Source organism: Perognathus longimembris, chromosome 15 (genome assembly GCF_023159225.1).
Source record: "Perognathus longimembris pacificus isolate PPM17 chromosome 15, ASM2315922v1, whole genome shotgun sequence".
In the NCBI taxonomy this organism is placed as follows: Eukaryota; Metazoa; Chordata; class Mammalia; order Rodentia; family Heteromyidae; genus Perognathus; species Perognathus longimembris.
Genome location: NC_063175.1, coordinates 41,259,230 through 41,279,152, shown reverse-complemented (window position 1 = coordinate 41,279,152; position 19,923 = coordinate 41,259,230). Strand labels below are relative to the sequence as shown.

The following is a 19,923-nucleotide window of genomic DNA, read 5'->3' as shown; positions in this document are numbered from 1 at the left end:
AGCCTGGGCAGGAAAATCCATGAGATTCTTATCTCCAATTAACCATTTAAAAAAATGGAAGTGAAGTTGTAGCTAGCTAGTGTGGTAGAGTGCCAGCCTGATGCAAAAATACTAAGGGCTTAAGTTCAAGCTCCAGTGTTGGCATACCCCTGCCCCCACAAAACAGCCTGATGCAGGGTCTGGGGTATATGTTGTATGAGAGGTTTAGAAGCTGCATTCATAGAGCCCTAAAGAAGCCTTTTATCATGGGAACTCCATGTTGAGATAGTGTTTTCTTCTGCAAAATGAATACTCAGCTCCCTCTGCGTAAATACGGATGGCTTCTCGCATTTGCATTTTGAATGGGGACATCTATGGAACCCCCTACTCACAGCTCTTTTTGTAGACAACCTGACATCGATGAGAAGAAACTAAAACTGCTGGAGGCGTGTGGTCAGGCTGAAGCACTAACAAGCTTTCTTCTTCCGCTGTTTTGGCCCCAGGTGGAGTACCTTTCAGATGGTTTTCTGGAGAAAAACCGGGACACAGTATATGAGGAGCAGATCAACATCCTGAAGGCTAGCAAGGTAAAGGGCATGACTTAGTGGTAGAGAGCCTGCCTAGCATGCACAGGGCCCTCAGTTTAATCTCCAGCATTACAGGAAAAGAAAAGAAATGGAGAGTGCAGTAAGAGCTTCCACAGGCCACTGGGTGGCTGGTGTAGTTTCAGAAAGGAAGGGATGTTGGGCCAGGGAAGAGCAAAGGGGGTTGTTGGTTACTTCAGTCTGAAAACATTTGGGTATGGATTGATGGAAGGAAAGAGTCAGGGAACAGGGGACAGGAAGAGACGGCTGGTAGTAGAACGACGTGGGGGAGGTGCCAGAGAAGTGACAACCAGGGAGAGGCACAGCAGAGAGTGTGACAATTTGGACTTGCCTGGTGTCCAAGTCACCCCCTCCATCCCCGGGTTGCAGATGTGAAATTATTTCCACCCCTTAATGCACTTTGTGTCTATTCCGTAGTCTCCAAAACCTTTCTGTAAGCAAAAACTTCACGATAGCCAAGGCTCATGCCTTAATCCTAGTTACTTAGGAGGCTGAGATTCAAGGATCACATTTCAAAGCCAGCCCGGGCAGGAAAGTCCATGTCTCTTAACTCCAGATATCCAGCAAAAAGCCAAAAGTGGAGCTGTCGCTCAAATGGTAGAGCACTAATCTTGAGTGAAAAACCTTAAGTTCAAGCATTAGTACTAGTACACACACACACACACACACACACACGCGCGCGCGCGCATACACACCTTCATGGAACTGGTGAGGTTTAAGGGACATTTAAGTCTACATTTGAATCTTTGTTATCGCCGGATTTCAGATGTTTCCCTCTCATGAGCATAGAAACAAAGAAGGTCCCCATTTATCATACACATTTGTTAAGTGCCTGCCTCTGAGTCGTGTTTCTAAACCCACCTGTTCTTGTTCAGAGATGAGCAAGGCAAAGCTTCCCTTCTGGTTGCTGCATTCTCAGTGCTCTGAGTGAGTAGATAAAGAAGAGACACATAGGTAGCTTGAAGTTGGGAAGGCCTGGAGAGGCCAACCCAGCAACATGCTAATGGCCACCTAGAAGCAGATGCTGCTGCCATCTTTAGCCCTTCAGAGGAACCCAAGAGAAGATTCTGCAGGACTTAAGAGGCTTTCTCCCAGACCATGTGGCACAGAACTCACTGCAAGGGCCAGATAACATTGGAGAATGGCAGATTAATTTTTCTTTGTGATAAGCTTTAATAGAATGTGATATAGAAGGGGGGAAATACACCCAGCAAAACAGGCTCAAGGACATAAAGCCAAGTAAACCCTATTACATCCCATGGTCCTTGAACCAAGGTAGGTTTTTGCCTGTTGTCACTGTATGTCTAGAACATCAGGGAAATAATCACAGAGACAATTGGCTTTGAGTAAACGGGAGCTTCCCAACTTCCCAGATCTCTGGTCCATGGTAGTTTATAGGAGATTTGCCACTTTTTACCAGGGTGGGAGAGGACCCCATCCTTGTGTCCTGGAATGCTTGCTAAGAGACCTTTAGATTCTCCCCTATAAATCTAATGGCCCATCATGCCTAGAAACCTCTGTTGACTAGGTATAAGTGTCTCCTTCATGAGAGGAATGCACAAAAGAATGCAGGTTCCCAGGGTGGGGGGTGGGCAACATGGTCACTTCTCATGTAGCACAGAGCTTGATTCTGGACCACATGTTCTATGCATCATCATCTGAGTTACTCAGGGATGCCCACACCTGGCAATCACTATTGCTAATAAAATGCTGTCTGGTAGACCTTCTATTATTTTTATTTAACAACTTCATTAACTGTTTTGTAGTATGTATAGTGGTAACCAAGACATATTGTCAACCTCATAGATTGTAGTCTAGTGAAAAAGACATAGTTACCATATAGAGACAGGATGCGGTTACAGGTTACCATGGTGAGCACCCTGTGCGAATGCTGTCAGTGTGAAGAAGATACAGTGGGAATAAGGAGTATGCTGGAATCCCCAAAACCACTCTCAGTGTCAGAGGTTTGCCAGAGAAAGACTTCACAGATGTCAGGTTATCATGGTGTTTAGGATTGTGATCGATGACAGCAAAAGGATACAAAGCAACCCCATCAAAAGACAGGTGAGGGGCTGGGGATATAGCCTAGTGGCAAGAGTGCCTGCCTCGGATACACGAGGCCCTAGGTTCGATTCCCCAGCACCACATATACAGAAAACGGCCAGAAGCGGCGCTGTGGCTCAAGTGGCAGAGTGCTAGCCTTGAGCGGGAAGAAGCCAGGGACAGTGCTCAGGCCCTGAGTCCAAGGCCCAGGACTGGCCAAAAAAAAAAAAAAGACAGGTGAGCCTGGAGGAGCCCTGAATTCTCCCCAAGGAACAAGCCTGACAAGACTGTGAAATACCTCTCAGAAGATGCCGCCTGAGCCCAAGGTCCAGGCATCCTTTACAACAGCATGAACCAAAATTCCCTTCACCCAAACTCTAGATTCCCAACAGGAAGGCAAATACCTGACATTAACCATGTATGTACCAGGAGTTTAAGCTCAGTGAGCTTTATCAGGGAATGCCAAACACTGTGAAATCCAAGTTCCCAGGTGCCAGCTAATTCCTGACCTTGTAACTAGGACATTCTGAGGATAGCAGTCTCACCAATCCGCAGTGTTAGCTCTTTTATATACAGAGATATTGTTTTAGATTGTGGATACTTGGTTTTTATTGGAAATGAAATGTCATAAAAAATCAAATAGTGCAGAACTACCTAGAAGCACCCTCTCCTGCTCTGTGACCTATCCTCTGATGAGCGCCTATCCTGCATGCACAAGCACACAGTAATCACTTTTTAAGATCGAAATAATCACAGTATGAATGCCTCATCTTCTAACTTTTTTAAAATCACCCTTGTGTCTTGGCCATCTTTCCACGTGAACATACATCTTTTTGTTGTTGTCGTTGTTAATCACTGGCTAGAGTTTGCTATTTCTTTTTTTTTTTTCAAATTTTTATTATCAAACTGATGTACAGAGAGGTTACAGTTTCATACGTTAGGCATTGGATACATTTCTTGTACTGTTTGTTACCTTGTCCATCATACCCCCCTCCCTCCTCCCCCTTTCCCTTTCCCCCCCTAAGGTGTTCAGTTCATTTACACCAAACAATTTTGCAAGTATTGCTTTTGTAGTTGTTTGTCTTTTTTTACCCTGTGTCTCTCGATTTTGGTATTCCCTTTTAATTTCCTAGTTTCAATACCAGTATACATGGTTTCCAGTATACTCAGATAAGATTACAGAGATAGTGTAGGTACAACCACAGGAAGGTGATACAAGAACATCATCAATAAAAGAAGCTACAGATACACATGGGACGTTGAAAGTAGTTACAACTGTGATATAACAATCGTTTCCATAACATGGAGTTCATTTCACTTAGCATCATCTTATGTGTTCATAAGGGTATAGCTATTGGGCCTTGTGATGCTCTGCTATGACTTGCCTAAACCTGTACTAATTATTCCTAGTAAGGGAGAGCATAGAGTCCATGTTTCTTTGGGTCTGGCTCACTTCACTTAGTATAATTTTTTTCCAAGTCCTTCCATTTCCTTACAAATGGGACAATGTCATTATTTCTGATAGAGGCATAAAATTCCATTGTGTATATGTACCACATTTTCCTGATCCATTCGTCTACTGAGTGGCATCTGGGTTGGTTCCAGATTCTCACTATGACAAATTGTGCTGCAATGAACATTGTTGTGCTGGTGGCATTACTGTGATTTTGTTTGTGGTCTTTTGGATAGATACCCAAAAGTGGGGCTGCTGGGTCATAGGGGAGTTCTATATTTAGCCTTCTGAGGAATCTCCATACTGCTTGCCAGAGTGGCTGAACCAGTTTATATTCCCACCAACAATGAAATAGGGTTCCCTTTTGGCCACATCCCCTCCAACAATTGTTATTGTTAGTTTTCTTGATATATGACATTCTTACTGGGGTGAGATGGAATCTCAATGTTGTTTTGATTTGCATTTCTTTTATGGCCAGTGATGTAGAGCACTTTTTCCTATGTCTCTTGGCCATTCTCATTTCCTCATCAGAGAAGTATCTTTGTAAGTCTTTAGCCCACTTGATGAGGGGGCTATTGGTTCTTTGCAGTTTTGTTTTGGAAGAAGGTAATTCTTTTAGTTCTGCATATATTTTAGATACGAGGCCTTTGTCCGTTGAATGGCCGATAAAGATCTTCTCCCAGTCTGTGGGCTTTCTGTTTATCTTACGAGCTATGTCCTTTGCCGTGCAGAAGCTCTGCAGTTTGATGCAGTCCCATTTGTCCAACCTTTCTTTGATTTGTAGCCTTTCTGGGTCTTTGTTAAGGAAGTTCCATCCTGTGCTAAGGAGCCAAAGTGTTTCTCCTACTCCTTCCTTTACTGTTTACTGTTTTGATTTCGAGGTCTTTAATCCATTTGGAATTGATTTTGGTGCAGGGTGATATATAAGGATCTAGTTTTAGTTTGTTGCATGTGTTGAGCCAGTTTTGCCAGCACCATTTGTTAAAGAGGCTATCTTTCTTCCATACTATTGTTTTAGCTCCTTTATCAAAGATTAAGTAGGCGTAGTTCTGTGGGTTCATTTCTGGGTCTTCAATTCTGTTCCATTGGTCTTCAGGCCTGTTCCGGTGCCAATACCAAGCTGTTTTTATTACTATAGCTTTATAATACAGCTTGAAGTTGGGTATTGTAATTCCTCCAGCACTGTTCTTTCTGCTTAGGATTGTTTTTGCTATTCTAGGTCTTTTATTGTTCCATATGAATTTCTGGATTGCTTCCTCTATTTCATTAAAAAATGGCGTTGGGATATTAATGGGTATTGAATTGAATTTGTAGATAGCCTTTGGCAATATTGCCATTTTGCTTATATTAATCCTCCTAATCCAGGAGCATGGGAGGTTTTTCCATTTCCTTAGTTCTGACTTAATTACGTTTTTCAAGGTTTTAAAGTTCTCCTCAAAGAAGTCTTTCACTTCTTTGGTTAAGGTTATTCCTAGGTATTTTATGTTTTGGGGGGCTATTGCAAAAGGAGTTGCTTTCCTGATTTCAGCCTCGGTCTTCGGGTCGTTAGCATAGAAAAAGGCCGTTGATTTTTGAAGGTTTATTTTATATCCTGCAACTTTGCCAAAGTTTTGGATCAGCTCTAGTAGCTTGGGGGTAGAGTCTATGGGATTCTTTAGGTATAGGATCATGTCATCTGCGAAGAGAGAAAGTTTAACTTCATCTTTTCCTATTTAGATCCCCTTTATATTTTCTTCTTGCCTAATTGCTCTGGCTAGGAATTCTAGTACTATGTTGAAGAGCAGGGGAGAGAGTGGACATCCCTGCCTTGTTCCTGATTTTAAAGGGAATGGCTTTAGTTTTTCACCATTTAGAGTTATGCTTGCTGTTGGTTTGTCATAAACTGCCTTGATTATATTCAGGAATGTTCCCTGGAATCCCAGTTTTTCCAGGGCTTTTAGCATAAATGGGTGCTGGATTTTATCGATCGCTTTTTCCGCATCCAGAGATAAAACCATATGGTTCTTTAGCTTGCTCCGGTTGATGTGGTGGATTACATTAATTGACTTGTGTATATTAAACCAACTTTGCATCCCTGGGATGAATCCAGTTTGATCATGGTGTATGATTTTTTTGATGACCTGTTAAAGTCGATTGGCCAGAATTTTGTTGAGAATTTTTGTGTCTATGTTCATCAGGGAAGTGCAGTTTGCTATTTCAAATAATGAGGCAATGAATGTCTTACGCATATCATTGCCTGCTTGCGCTATTGTGTCTTTGGGGCAAAACTCTAGAAGTGGAACGGTGTACATCAACAGTTTATAGATGTGGCTGTATTGGAGGGCAAAATAGGTGTTGTCTTCCCACCCCACCCCATAGTTAGTGTTCCCTTCGCCAGCACATCCTTCTGTCCAACCAGTGACAATGTCAGCACCGCCATTCCCCAATCGTGCGGGCCTGTTATGTAGTGAATGTGTCAGCACTTGGGTCTTCAGGCACTGTTGAGTTGCCAGTTCTTAATGGGAGGATTTTTGAGAGCTTGCTACTTGAGCCATTCCAGTTCAGCTCAGATAGGACCAGAGACAGACGGTAAAGACTGATGCCAAGTTACCCATAACCCCACAGATGGGCTGTCCACAGATGTGGCTGCAGAGCAGAGAGTGATTCTAACTGCACTTTAAATCATCGGGGCCAATGGGCACATCTAGCCTCATCTGTCACCATGGCATTTTTGTAGGTCCTTGTTTACCAATCCTCTATCATTCTCTTAAAAGTTTTAGTGTTCACAGCAATCCTCTGAGGTAGTGTTTCTACCTCCATGTCAAATACAGAAAAATAATGAAAAGGAAAATAGATACAAGGCCCTGTGCTATTCATTTAATATTTAATGCCTAATTTTCATAATTGATTGTCAGCACAGCTGAATCTCAGATCTTTGTGTAAATTCCTGATTTTGTTTAAAGTACTTTTATAGGAAACTGAATTGTCTTCCTTTGTGTCATCCCTGATTAAAAAAAAATGATCATCTTGTCATGAATAATTAAGCTGTATGAGACAAGACCCCCACCTGCCTACCAGCCAGAGGATGTTTGAGGAGCTCCCCCAAGAGCAGCAAGATAAAGTGGTGTTAATGAGAATGTAATTAGTGAAGCCCGTTATGCTGCTGAGGCCATGTTAATGGAGCTAATTGCTTTCTCCCTATCACCTATTACAAAGCTATAAATAGAGGCTGAAGACGTGCTCTAAAACATATTAACACATTCATTTTAAATGCCCAAGAATAGTATTTTCCCCCTCGTGTTTTTTTGTTTTGTTTTGTTTATTGTAAGACAGACTATGTTGTTAAGCTGAGGCGTAACAACTCACAGGAAAATGGTTTTCCTTTGAAGATGTCCTATTCCAGGGCACCACTATGTGTTAAGCCAGAGACGAGCATTGTAGGTTGGGACCTGGTGCCAGTACAGGCTCAGCCACCAGGCCATCCTAGACAGCCAGGTCTGTGTCCCTGGACAAGGAAGCCTGATGCTAGCTCTCCGCTGCATGCCGGCAGAGAAGGGATCTTGACACCAATGTGGTCCTGGAGCTACGTACCCTGAGACCTGAGTCCTGACAGCCTCTGTGGTGCAGCAGTGCCCAGTGCACATGAGCCCCTCCTCCATCTTCTTTCCGCATTACATGGCTCAACCTTAACCACCAAGTGTTCCCCTGCCTCCCATACTAACTTGCTTCTAAATGGCTATCCACAGGCTGTTTAGAACAAATGTTTGTTTGTATTAAATGCATTTTTAAACTTAAAAAACGCATATGGTGGGCTGGGAATGTGGCATAGTGGTAGAGTGCTTGCCTAGCATGCATGAAGCCCTGGGGCCCTGAGTTTAAGCCCCAGGACTGGCAAAAAAAAAATCCTATATGATAAAACACATAGTCAATGTACTGGGAGTGTTCGTTGATGAGTGTAACAGCAGTTGGAAAGTCTTCCGACATACTAAACAAGCCGCAGCTGTGTGGAATCTTTCAGGTGATGGGCAGTGTTTCCTTCCTCTTCCTGTGCAGGAAGCCACCTGTGTATCATCTTCCCCAACGAAGGGCTGAATCTTTCCCTCAAAGCCTGTTGAAAACCAGATTACAGAAAGTATTTCTTATGTATACCTTGGAGATCTCCCCCACCACACACACCAAAGGGTAGCATGAATCACGTAAGAGAATTGATTGAGGCTGGTGATGTGGCTCAAATGGTAACCACAGCAGCTAAACAAGTAAGTTCAGTGAGCACAAGACCTTAGTTCAAACTCCAGTACTGCTGAGAGAGAGAGAGAGAGAATTGGTTGCTCAGAAAACAATACATTTTTAAAAAAGAATTTCTTGTATTATGTACTCAAGTGACTAGTTAATATTTCCAAGGAAACAGAAATGTATACAACTGTGATATTTTCTTATACAGTCTCCATACTTAATCCTTTTTCAAGCAGATTTGCCTTGGGTTTGAAAGGTCTCTCTATAGGCTCAGATGGCAGAGAAGCTCAAGGCACGGCCTATGGGCACGCTGCAGACAAGTGGCAGACACGGGCTTTTGTCCCTGTCTATATGTTGCTGAGGTGACTGTTTTCGAGTTCCAAGGGAACAACTTTTTGAAAGACCCACATAGATATTTCCCAGGGCTGCCCAAAGACAAGGTCAAAGGACTTCCATTCATTTCCATGGCTAGCCAGCTTATCAACAGGCTTTCAGTACATCTCATCCATTTAGGGTGCTAGTCAGTTAAAGGAAAAAACAAAAAGTCTCATTATGTGTGTGGCGGGGGGGTCGGGGTGTGGGGAGGGGAGGGTAGCCTAAGTTTCTTGTGGAATAACTGCTTTTTATTGGGATTGTAGTTTTGTTTATAGTTGGGCACCTTTAGAGAAAGAAAATTCTTACCTTCCCACCCCTCTTGGCAAATAGGTGGGTTTTCATTCAGAGGAAACTTGGACTGTTAGAAGAGTATCTAGATGAAGAGTGGCCTATTTGTCCCCAGTTTCTCCTTGGGCATGCTTGAGGCTGTGGCTGTGTTCTATGCCTGTTTGGGTTACAAGAAGTCCTAAAGGGATGAGATTGTCATATCTGTTTTATACCCCCAGAGGCATCAGCCTGCCACTCACATAGTTACACAGTGAGGGAGTAGAACCTGCCCCAGCGTGAACAAAGCCAGCCAAGTCTAGCATGAGGGGCTGAGAACGGCTCTGGTGTGCCACCAGCACCACCCTGCTGCTTCTCCTGAACACTGTGTGGTGCTCATGTTGAAGCTCACGTGATTGCGTGACATCATGACTGTACTGTGGGTGACGGAGCTGAGCCAGGGCTCCCGAGGCTGTCACATGAAAAGTCATGGTGTGTTGCCTATGTTTGATTGGCTTCAGGACTCTTACACTTGAATCATGGATGTGAATACCAAGGGAATGTGCCACTGAATCATTATATAATCCTTTTGCTTTCCAAGCTATTGGCATGATACACTTCTTACAATTGTCCTGTAGGTGACGAGGGAGTAGTCAAACTGAGAGTCTGGGAAATTCAATGCAGAATACGGTCAGAGCACAGATGACCATCACTGCCCTTTAGGACCTGTAGCCTTATATGAAGTTGAGTTTGCACCTGAGTTATGTAGTTCCCCTTCACCTAAATCTCCTGTGAACTGCAGGGGACATTACCAGTTAGAGGATGGTCTTATGAGTGCCTGCCCTTTGTGTATTGGACCATGGCTGCAGGCATCTGAGAGATAAAGGCTATGTCCTCAACCCTGTTGTGTTTCCACTGTCTTGCTATTGATGAGGATGTCCGTGTGCTGCATGAAGCTCTGATTGGCATGTCCAGGCTCCCAGGTTCTATCCTGGGCTCCTGGGGTCCATCCTGGGCTTGGCCCCTGTGGGCTGATGCTGACCACTGTGCTGGAGGGAAGACAGGTGGAAACAGGGTTCTGGGAGGCCCTTTCTCCCCAGACTCCTGCTGTTACCTGCCACATGCAACTAGGAGCTGATTTTCACAGTTTCACATCTAAAATTCTATGCTGCCGTTTCCTCAAGTATCTAAATTTTCATTATCTAGGCAGATATTTTCTCATTTCTTATAGCCTAATAAAAATGATGGAAGTAGGGAATGTGTGAGTACAGATACTCTTCCATTTGCTCACGTGGATAATTATCACACACACACACACACACACACACACACACACACACACACCCCTCATCTCTGTGGAGGGAGAGGTGAAGCAGAGGCTCAGAGTCCAGCACGGGCCTCAGGGGGCTACCAGGTGTCACAGACTGTGGGAAACCCCGTTGGGGCTGGAATGCTCGAGAAAGGCTCATAGGGGGGCCTGAAGAGATGGGCCTTGGGATAAGCAGAGAGGAGAAAGGAATGGTGTGTTTCAGCACAGTGAGCACAGGTATAAAGGCCGGAGCATGATGCCTCATGGGACAGCAAGGGGATCTGCTTGATTGCTTTACAAAGTGTCTTTGGGGTACTTTGCTCCATGATGGGCACTTGCCTACCATTGAAAAAGAAGAGGATGAAGTATCTTCTGTGGGACGATGTGAATGAGATCAGATCGTGGGACTCTTGGACAATAGAACAGGGCATCCAGGCACAATGGTAGGAGAGATGGATCACACATTTAAGTAGGGGTTCAAGGAAGTTAATACAGAGAGGGTTAGAAAGAGCAGGACCTGGAGTCTGAGGCACTGGACTTCACTTATTTTCTGTTGAGACAGAATGTGGCAAGATTGTCAAAGACATCTTCAACACTTCTTTGCCCTCCACACAGACAGCATGCGCTGAAGGCATAGTACTTTGTTCTAATATCAACACTGACTTCCCCAGGGGATGATGGAAGATTTGTCCCCATCAGACTGAGTGTCTCGATGGCTGAGACCCCTCTATCCAACTGGCTTCTTGTCCAAAGTTTGCATCTGCACTTTGTTACCAGGACATTAACCTGGGAAATCTCATGACAGCCTCTATAATGGGCAGTCATCTTCATTTTATGAATGGAAAGGCAGGGAAGCTGTGCAGTATTAATAACAAGCAGGGGAAATCGCATTGAAACACAATGCCATGAGAACATAGCTCTTCTTTCTGCCACACCATAAAGAAATGAAGTTATATCCATGTTTGCAGGTGTAAAAATTACATGAGTGTCAGAAAAAGTGATTTTCTCCAACCATTTAAAAAATCAAGATGTTAAAATATGTATGATAAAACTTATCCTTCTGAAGTATAAAATTTAGTAGGTTTTAATATGCTAGCAGAATTGTACAACTATAAAATTCAGTGGGTTTTAATATACTAACAAAATTGTACAACTGTCAACACTGTAAATTTGACATTATTTTTGTTCCTGCATAAAGAAGCCCTGTACCCATTAGCAATTGCTTTCTTTCCCTCTCTCTCAGCCCTTGGCAACAACTAAGCCTCATTCTATTCCCTGGATATTTCATATAAATGAATCACACACTTCACATTCTTTTTGTGTATGGCTTCATTCACTTAGCATAATGTTTTCAAAGTTTACCTATTTTGTCCCACCTGTGAGGATCTCATTCCTTTATATCATTGGATAATATTCCATTGAATTAATATATCACTTTTTAGATTTTGTCTATTCATCAGGTGCTGGCTATTTGAGTCATTTATGCTTTGTAGCGCACAAATAACGCTGCCATGAACATTACAGTATACGGAGCAAAGTTCAATGTGGACACGTTTTTATTTCTTAGTGGCACATATTAGAAAGTTATTTTAGAAGTATGTAAACAACTTAAAGCACACGTGATCTCCTTTTCCTTGTTCTTCCTTGACTGTTTCTAGTTCCCACTAGTGGCTGACTTGTTTCGGGATGATAAAGACCCTGCCCCTGCCTCCGCGACCTCTGGGAAGGGATCATCTTCAAAGATCAACATTCGCTCTGCCAGGACCCCCATGAAGGCCTCCAACAAGGAGCACAAGAAATCTGTGGGCCACCAGGTCAGTCCTGGGCAGAAGCTGTGGGCTATGTATCACAAGTGACAGTCCAGCCTCTCTGTAGAAGGGAAATGGCTAGGTATGAGGTCAGGAGAACATGAAGGTCTCAGCATCAGCAGCTCTGGCTGCCCAGCTGAAGTTTTGTGTCCTTTGAGAGGAAACTCATGAGCCTCCTAGAGGGACTAACAGAAGAAAGAGGAACTGATGACTTGTTAATCCCTGAGGCAGAGCTTAGGGGGTAGGTCGCATCAGATCTGTAGAGTACAGAGGACGGTTAATTCAGGGGACCAGAAGATTAAAGAACAACTTCTGCTCCAGGGTCTCCAAAGAGGGCACCTGGCAACATCACCTCTTTTGGTCTTCTGATTTGCCAATGCTGGACATTATCTATTTCTAGGATAGTTGGGCATTCCTCACCTTTCAGTCTCACTGGGTCCCAGACAGGCTAGGCCCTAATCAGTTTGAGGAGCAAGGTGATCGTGTTGGCTAGAATCTGACTACAGGTTAGATTAACCACAGTAAGAAGAGTAACAACACTAAGCATGATGCCGGTGGCTCATGCCTGTACTTGAGAGGCTGAGATCTGAGGATCACAGTTTGAAACCAGCTCAGATAGGAAAGTCTGTGAGACTCCTATCCCCAATAAACTACCAAAAGTAGAGTCATCCAGAAGTAGAGCTGTGGCTCAAGTGGTAGAGTGCTAGCCTTGAAGACAAAAAAGCTCAGGGTCCAGTACCCAGGCCGAGAGTTCAAGTCCAGAGTTCAAAGGGGGGGTGGGTGTGGGAACAGTAACAACTGCTACTATCACCACCCATATGTGAGTTACCCTTTACTGTATGTTCAACAAGCTGTTAACCAACCAACCAACCAACCAACCATTGATTTTTGCGTCCCCAGTTCCGTACCTCCTTGCATCTGCTCATGGAGACCCTGAATGCCACCACACCGCACTACGTCCGCTGCATCAAGCCCAATGATGAGAAGCTCCCCTTCCAGTAAGTGCCTGCTGCATGTGGCCAGCCCTGCTTCCCTATCTCTCTGAACTCAGTGGTTCAGCTACAACTAAGGGGAGAGCAGAGGGGAGCAGCCTGTGAGGCTCCGTGGCTTAGCATGTTGTCTGATCATTCACTTCCCAGGGGGTTAAGTTACGGGCTGAGCAAAGACCAACAGACATTGGCTGGGTCCCACCTCTGCTCTCCTAGATAGGAGAGGATAAGAAGGTGAATTCCCTAGTCCTCTGGAACTTTTCTTGCTGTTAAGCAGCATGTATGCCTGAATTAAACAGGTAGAAGCGGTGCCTCTCTCGGCACGCACTAAGTTCAAACAAGCAAGGATGGAAGTGGTGAAGACAGGCTTTCCTGGCATCCAGGAAACCAGCCCTAGATTGTCCCATTGAGTGATAAATTACACCGCTGGTCTTGCTTCCCATATAGCTGCTGCCAGCATGCATCCACTTACGATTCCCACCTCCCCTCTCTCCACCTCTGTCCCTGCTTTGACACTACTCCTTGCAGTTCTGTCCATGTTCACGTGGTTAACCTCATCCAAAGCCAGGTACCATGAAGTCTCAGTTTTCCTTGCCCATCACTGGATTCTTCCATATCCAGAGCAGCATTTCTGTATACCTACAACAGCACACCACCCCCACATTCCACAGAGCCGAGACCCGACTCTTCATCTTTCACCTCCAGTGGTTCCTCTTCCTTTGGTCTCTCTTTTAGTAATATGCATAACAATTCCTGTCATTTCTTCTCCTCACTAGCCTCCATCTCCCAAACTAGAAGTCAAACTTCTAGAAAGTCACTCTAAACCAGTGCTGTCCAGGAGACCCTTTTTGTGATCCTGGAAGTGTTCTACAGTCAGCATCAGCCAACAAGGGAGCTGCCAATGTGGCTGCTGTGGTTGAGCAACTGAGTTCATTCTGTTTCTTTTTAATTAATCTTGCAGTCTTACGTGGCTACTGGCTGCCGTTTTGAACAGCAGAGCCCTTGATTCCTCCCTCTCCCTCACTCTGTTCATTGTCAAAGTCCCATGAAATCTGCATGAGAACTTGCCTGCCCCATTAGTCTTACTTTCTTCTCCCAATATCATGTTACGGATCCTCTTCATTATTTCTTTTGGTTTGGAGTGATCATGTATCAACTATACATATCAGTGGGGGTTGGTGTGATTTTGAACACATGTCTGCAGTGTGCACTCAAGTGCAGCCTCCCTTTATCTAACTATCCTCCCGCCCCATGCTCACTCAGTATAAGACTCTGGTGGCCAGACCCCCAGCATTCTTGCCTGGAATAATGCCTTGTCCCTTATTCTGATCCTTCACACCTGCCATTCTTTCTAGCCACTGGTGTGTTTTTCAATTCTCTAAGCACCTAGTTCTATCTTTCCATGATTTCTTTTCAGTTCTAGTATACCATCTTTCTGGGAAGCCATCACTTTGGCAGCTCGAATTCAGTCTAAACATTGGATTTCTGCTACCTCTGCAGCTCCTCTCCCGGAATATAGCTCAACATCCCCACCACAGGTCTTATAGTGGAAAAAGACCGAGACGGTAAACTTGGTGCTCAGAAGGTCCTATGTATCTAGTGGTTTTCCAGTTGAGTTAGATGCTAATTATTATCATCAGTATTCTTCAAAACGTAAGAGCAGAAAGGCTGGTGTTCCATTCCTCGTCACCTCATGGTGACAACAGACAGGCAAGATGAGAGGGCTTGACAGTAGTTTTCTTTACTGCTAGGGAGATAAGATTAGAGAACAGAAAGCTGCATGGCTGTACAGTTCCCAGTTCCCTCTGGGTGTGTGAGCAGGGAAGAAAGATGGAAGTATTTTCTGCGTATCATCTTGTGTTTCTCTATGATATCCATCCCTCCATTTTTCATTACTTCATCACAGCAGCTGCCCACTGGGCAGAGGTAGGTCCTACGCTGATATAGCAGCCATCTTCCTTTATCCATGGGAGCGAGCCAGCTAGCTGCTCAGCAGCCCGGCCAAGTTCCTGCCAAAGATACTGTGATCTCCTGGATCTCCTGGGAGCCTGCTAGGTCTTGGCTCCTGCCCTTCTATTCCAGTAGAAACAACAAAAGAAGCCTAGCCCTCGCTTTGGTTGAGCTATGTGCTGTCAGAAAGAAAGGCGGCATTTCTTCTACAGAGAACAATAGGCCTTGTCAATTAGAATGATTCATTCTAAGTTGGCTTAATTCTTTTTTTTTTAATTGAATTTTGAACTCAAGGTCTTGCACATGTTAGGCAGGTAATTTACCACATTGAGCCATGCCTCCAGTCCCTCCATGAAGATTCACTGCACAGCTAGCCACCCTGTTGCCTTTCCCTTGAGTTTCCTTCAGCATTTATGCCACATTTTCTACAGTGTACTCCTGTGCCCTCTGCTCTCCTCTCCCAGCACAGAGGCCCTTCAGTCACGGGCTGACTTCTTTGGCAGTGCTGTGCCCTTTGTGTGAGGGGGAGGGCAGGGAGGTGAACAGGTACTTGGTTTCAGTACTAGGCTTAGCATTAGAGAACATGGGAGCAATTAAAGGTGGCGCCCATCTCTCTAAGGGCAGGGAGATAATGCTTTTCATCTATAAGACTCTTAATTGAGCAGCTGTGGTGATGCTAGCTCATGGTAAGTGTGCCTTTATCTCATGTGGAAGGCTGTTGTGTTTGCTTTCATGATCTATCCATGACATTTCCACTTCATAACCATAGAAAATGAGTAACACGAAAGCTATACCCATTTCATGGATGAATATATCGCGACCCAAAGAGATTAAGTTACTTTCTCCATAGTGCATGTGCAGCTGGTGAGTCCACACCATAAGGTGAGTGTGGCAACCTGCCATGAAATTCACCCTCTCCGCTGCTGAGCCAAAGGATGCTTATGGTGCCCAGTATCGAGGTTACCAACACTGAAATAGGTCACGCCAATGTGGATGGCAAGCTTAGGAGAGAGGGCTTATGAGTCTTGGAGGCTGGGCAGGACTTGGGCAAAGAAAAAAGAGATCATCACCCTGGTGAGATTAAGAACATGCACATGTGCCTCGCCACAGACCAAAGCTGCTGGAATGGCTCCTGACATTGTGTATGCCCTTCTGTAGCTCAGTAGCAGCAGGTGCCTTGTGGGCTTCCGTTAGAGGAACGCTTTCTTTCTCTCATGTTCTGCTTATTTGCCAGGGTGGCTGCTCATTGCTTATCTTCTTGTTTGGCAGCTTTGATCCAAAGAGAGCTGTGCAGCAGCTCAGAGCGTGTGGGGTACTGGAGACGATTCGTATCAGCGCGGCAGGCTATCCGTCCAGGTAACGTATCACCAGCCTCACGTTTCCAGAGTGCAGAGCTACCAGAAGCCCTCAGAGACAGACCCTCAACTGAGTTCCCACAGCCCAAGGGCCCAGGAAGGATGCTGAGAGAAATAAGAATTTCAGTTACCTAAGAAGTACCTACGGAGTCACCGGTGACGTACTTTGGGGCAGTTTTTCAAATTTCACATTGGCAGGGCTGGGAATAGAAGCTTTCCTAGTATGCATGAAGCCCTGGGTTTGATTCCTCAGCACCACACAAACAGAAAGAGCCGGAAGTGGCTCTGTGGTTCAAGTGGTAGAGTGCTAGCCTTGAGCAAAAGGAAGCCAGGGACAGTGCTCAGGCCCTGAGTACAAGCCCCAGGACTGGCAAAGAAAAAAAAAAACTCACATTGGTGTTACTCTGTAAGATGAACTAGCTAGAGTTGCAAGATAGATTGCCTTTATTCAACTCTCACCAACCCCTTTATCTTTTTCTCATTTTATTATTGTGGTAAAATATGGTGATACACTTACTCTCTAACTTTCCACATGTGTACGGTACCAGGGTTTTCATTCAGAGACTTGTGCTTGCTTCGAAGGCACTATTCCGCTGAGCTGCGCTTCACCTTCTGTTGATTCCTGCCCAGCTGTGTTCCCAAGCGGCTGTCCTGTGTTTTGCCTAATGCTGTAAATGGGATAAGTGCATGCTGCCATATCCATCTTCTTCCACTGAGATGGCGTATTGGCAGAATTTTCTACCTAAGGATGGCCTCAAGCCACAGTCCTCCCATGCTCAGCCTCCCATATAGTTGTCATAACAGTTGCATCTGAAATAGAGCTAGAGAATGGTTGGCAATCCCACAAGCTCTTCCAAAACCATCCAACATACTAACCAGTGTCACAAAAACCAAACATGTCTGCTGTTGACTGGGCCTGGGCAGCCTAGGGCCTGTGGTACTGCTGTGTGTCTGGAGATGGACATAATACTGGTTCCCCACAGACCACCTCGTGCTTCTCCCTGCAAGAGAGATCAATTGCTGGGCTGTGATTAATTGTCCATTAACCTCTTAACTATAAACGATTCCCTAATTGTTAAGGCCTTGGAGGGAAGTTGCTGGTTGGATTAGTAATTTGTATTTGTCATGGGAAAGATAAGACCTGTCTCTAATTCATACAGTCATCTTTTCAAACCCAGTGGGTTCAAGCATTGCTCAGGGTGATTGCTGGAGCCAAGTTGCAGGCTGCGATTATTCTTTTCTCCATCACATCCCTCGTTGCCTGGGAACAAAAGGTAGAAGGCCTTGGATCTTATCTTAATTTTTTGACTCTTGGTTCTGAACACAAATAGCTGCCCACACACTATTAATGCAGTGTACCTGGTCATGCCTCTCATAAAGGCTCTGACTCCAGTCTGCCCTAAGTATCCTATGACCTGTGGGGCTCAGGCCCAGTGGTTCAGGTCTGCTGTGGTTTCATCACTCCATTGCCTTTTAGTGCCCACTACAGGCCCAGGCTTCATATCCAGCTTAGTTTCACTGAACTGAAGAAGTAGCTTGAAGACATCAAGTCTCAGTGGCCATAGGATAGCTCTGCCCCTGCTCCTGGCTTCTGTATCTATTGGGCTCTCTAGACTCCACTGTTTTTCAGAATTGTGCTTTGCAAACCGCTAGAGGCTCAGTAAATCAGTTTAGTGGATTATGACTGATTGGGTTGGAAATTGTTCGAGGGCAGTGTGGATGTTGTGGTGTGACCATGTCTGAGTGTTTTGGATAGGTAAGGTATTGTTCATCTAAAATGTATTTTTCACAGTGAAACCCAGAAACAGCTCTGAGTCACCAGCTCCTGGTTGAGTTGGGTCCAGAGCCAGTACACTTCTGCCATACACCTTACAGCTCCAGTCAGTGAAGCATCATCCTCCACACAGGTTTATCAGAGGAGGAAGGGACGGTGTGGGCCTGAGTGACAGTCCATCCCCTGTGTGTGCCCAGACTTTCTTCTGTCCAGCTTGTGAGCAAGTGTGTACTTCAGAACCATGACTTGGGTGAGAGCAGAAACAGCCTAGCTTTGGAGTCAGGCTCTTATTCGGGTGTTGTTTCCCACCTTTCTTGTCTGGGCCCTTAGGCAAGTTAATCCTTCTGAGCCTGAGTTTCCTTATCTTTCAGTGGACTAATCATACTTCTTAAGTTACTGTGAGGAATGAGACAGTGTATTCTATCTGAAGTCTTCAGCATAATGCAGTGCATTTAAGCATTTAATACTCATTAAGATATAAGCCAGTACATACCTGTAATCCTAGAAGGTTAAGATCAGAAGATGGAGGTTCAAAGCCAGCCCAAGTATGAATATCCATGAGACTCTTATCTGTAGTTAATCACCAAAAAGCTGTAGTGAAGCTCCTGCTCGAGTGGTACAGTGCCAACCTTGAGCAAAAATGCTAAAGACAGTCTGCAGTCCCTGAGTTCAAGCTCCAGTACACACACACACACACACACACACACACACACACACACACACACACACACACGCAAGAACCTTCTTCCTTATCTGAGTAGAACATGTCTAAACCAAAAATGTCTATATTTGTTTTTTGGTGAAATTCCATTGGGTGTAGCTACCTCAAAAGCCCATTCTAAAAATTCCAAGACTCTCTAAGCAACTGTAAATGCCAGTCTGTAGTTTATATGAAGTTACATAAAAGCTCAGTAACAGAGTGTTACTGAACCTGCCTAACATGCATGAGGTTCAGGGTTCAATCCCCAGCACCAAAACAACATGGAGCTAAGTATCTCATGCAAATTGTGTAATAAACTTAAGGTCACAGATTCTCACAGCTGTACATACCTGTGCTGAACAGTGCAGAGGCTTGGAGGTGAGTGGAAAAACTCAACGTGGCCTTGTGGGTCAGTTATCATTAGACTGACGATGGCTTATAAAGCAGGAGGCATCTACAAGACCATGTCCAGCTATGGGGAAGACACAGGGAAGCACGTGGCCATGAGACGGCCTACGCAGGTGGTCTGTACGTACATACCCATGCTGATTCACCGCTACGCTTCCTCACAGCTCACCCAGGAAATCAGATGACTGTGTGCCATCCACTCCTAGGGCATTTTCTGATTTAGACATAGAGCACGCCAGAGGTGGTTTTATTTCTTGAGTCTCACATGAACTTTAGGTAACCTGAGAGCAGCTATTGGCCTCTCCTGGGTTCTTCTCTCAATCTTCCTCCTCCTTATCTCATGCTGTACTGAGGATCCCGCCCTGTGCTGGCCTTGGTCTACCAGCAGCTCACAGCTCAAAGTGACTCAAGCAGTTAGGGAACAACACAAGCCCAGGTGCAAGGTTGTAGCGCAAGTGTGGGAGCAGTTGTGGCTTCTTGAAGGTGAGACTTGAGCTGGGTCTCGAAGAGAGAGGAGGATTCATTTGATGGTGCATTGTGCTCTCCAGGGCTGGACAGAGGTGAAGGAGCCCTTCTCTGCCCACTTAGGGCCCCATGGTGACTACTCGATCTCCCAGTCACAGCAATCTGGGACTGGAGACATGCTTTCACTTCATCTAGGCAGGTATAAGAGTGCATGCCTGCCAAGTCTTTAGCCCC

General features: G+C 44.9%; 1 protein-coding gene across 2 annotated transcripts in view; it reads left to right on the top strand.

Moving 5' to 3' along the window:
• Nucleotides 1-19,923, top strand: part of Myo5b (myosin VB) — a 281,784-nt gene that overhangs the window by 197,879 nt on the left and 63,982 nt on the right. For both annotated transcript variants that reach the window (XM_048363621.1, XM_048363620.1), the window contains exons 14-17: nucleotides 483-566; nucleotides 11,899-12,054; nucleotides 12,949-13,046; nucleotides 16,257-16,343. In XM_048363621.1, the coding sequence (XP_048219578.1) occupies nucleotides 483-566; nucleotides 11,899-12,054; nucleotides 12,949-13,046; nucleotides 16,257-16,343 (425 nt within the window). The remainder of the gene's footprint in view (nucleotides 1-482; nucleotides 567-11,898; nucleotides 12,055-12,948; nucleotides 13,047-16,256; nucleotides 16,344-19,923) is intronic.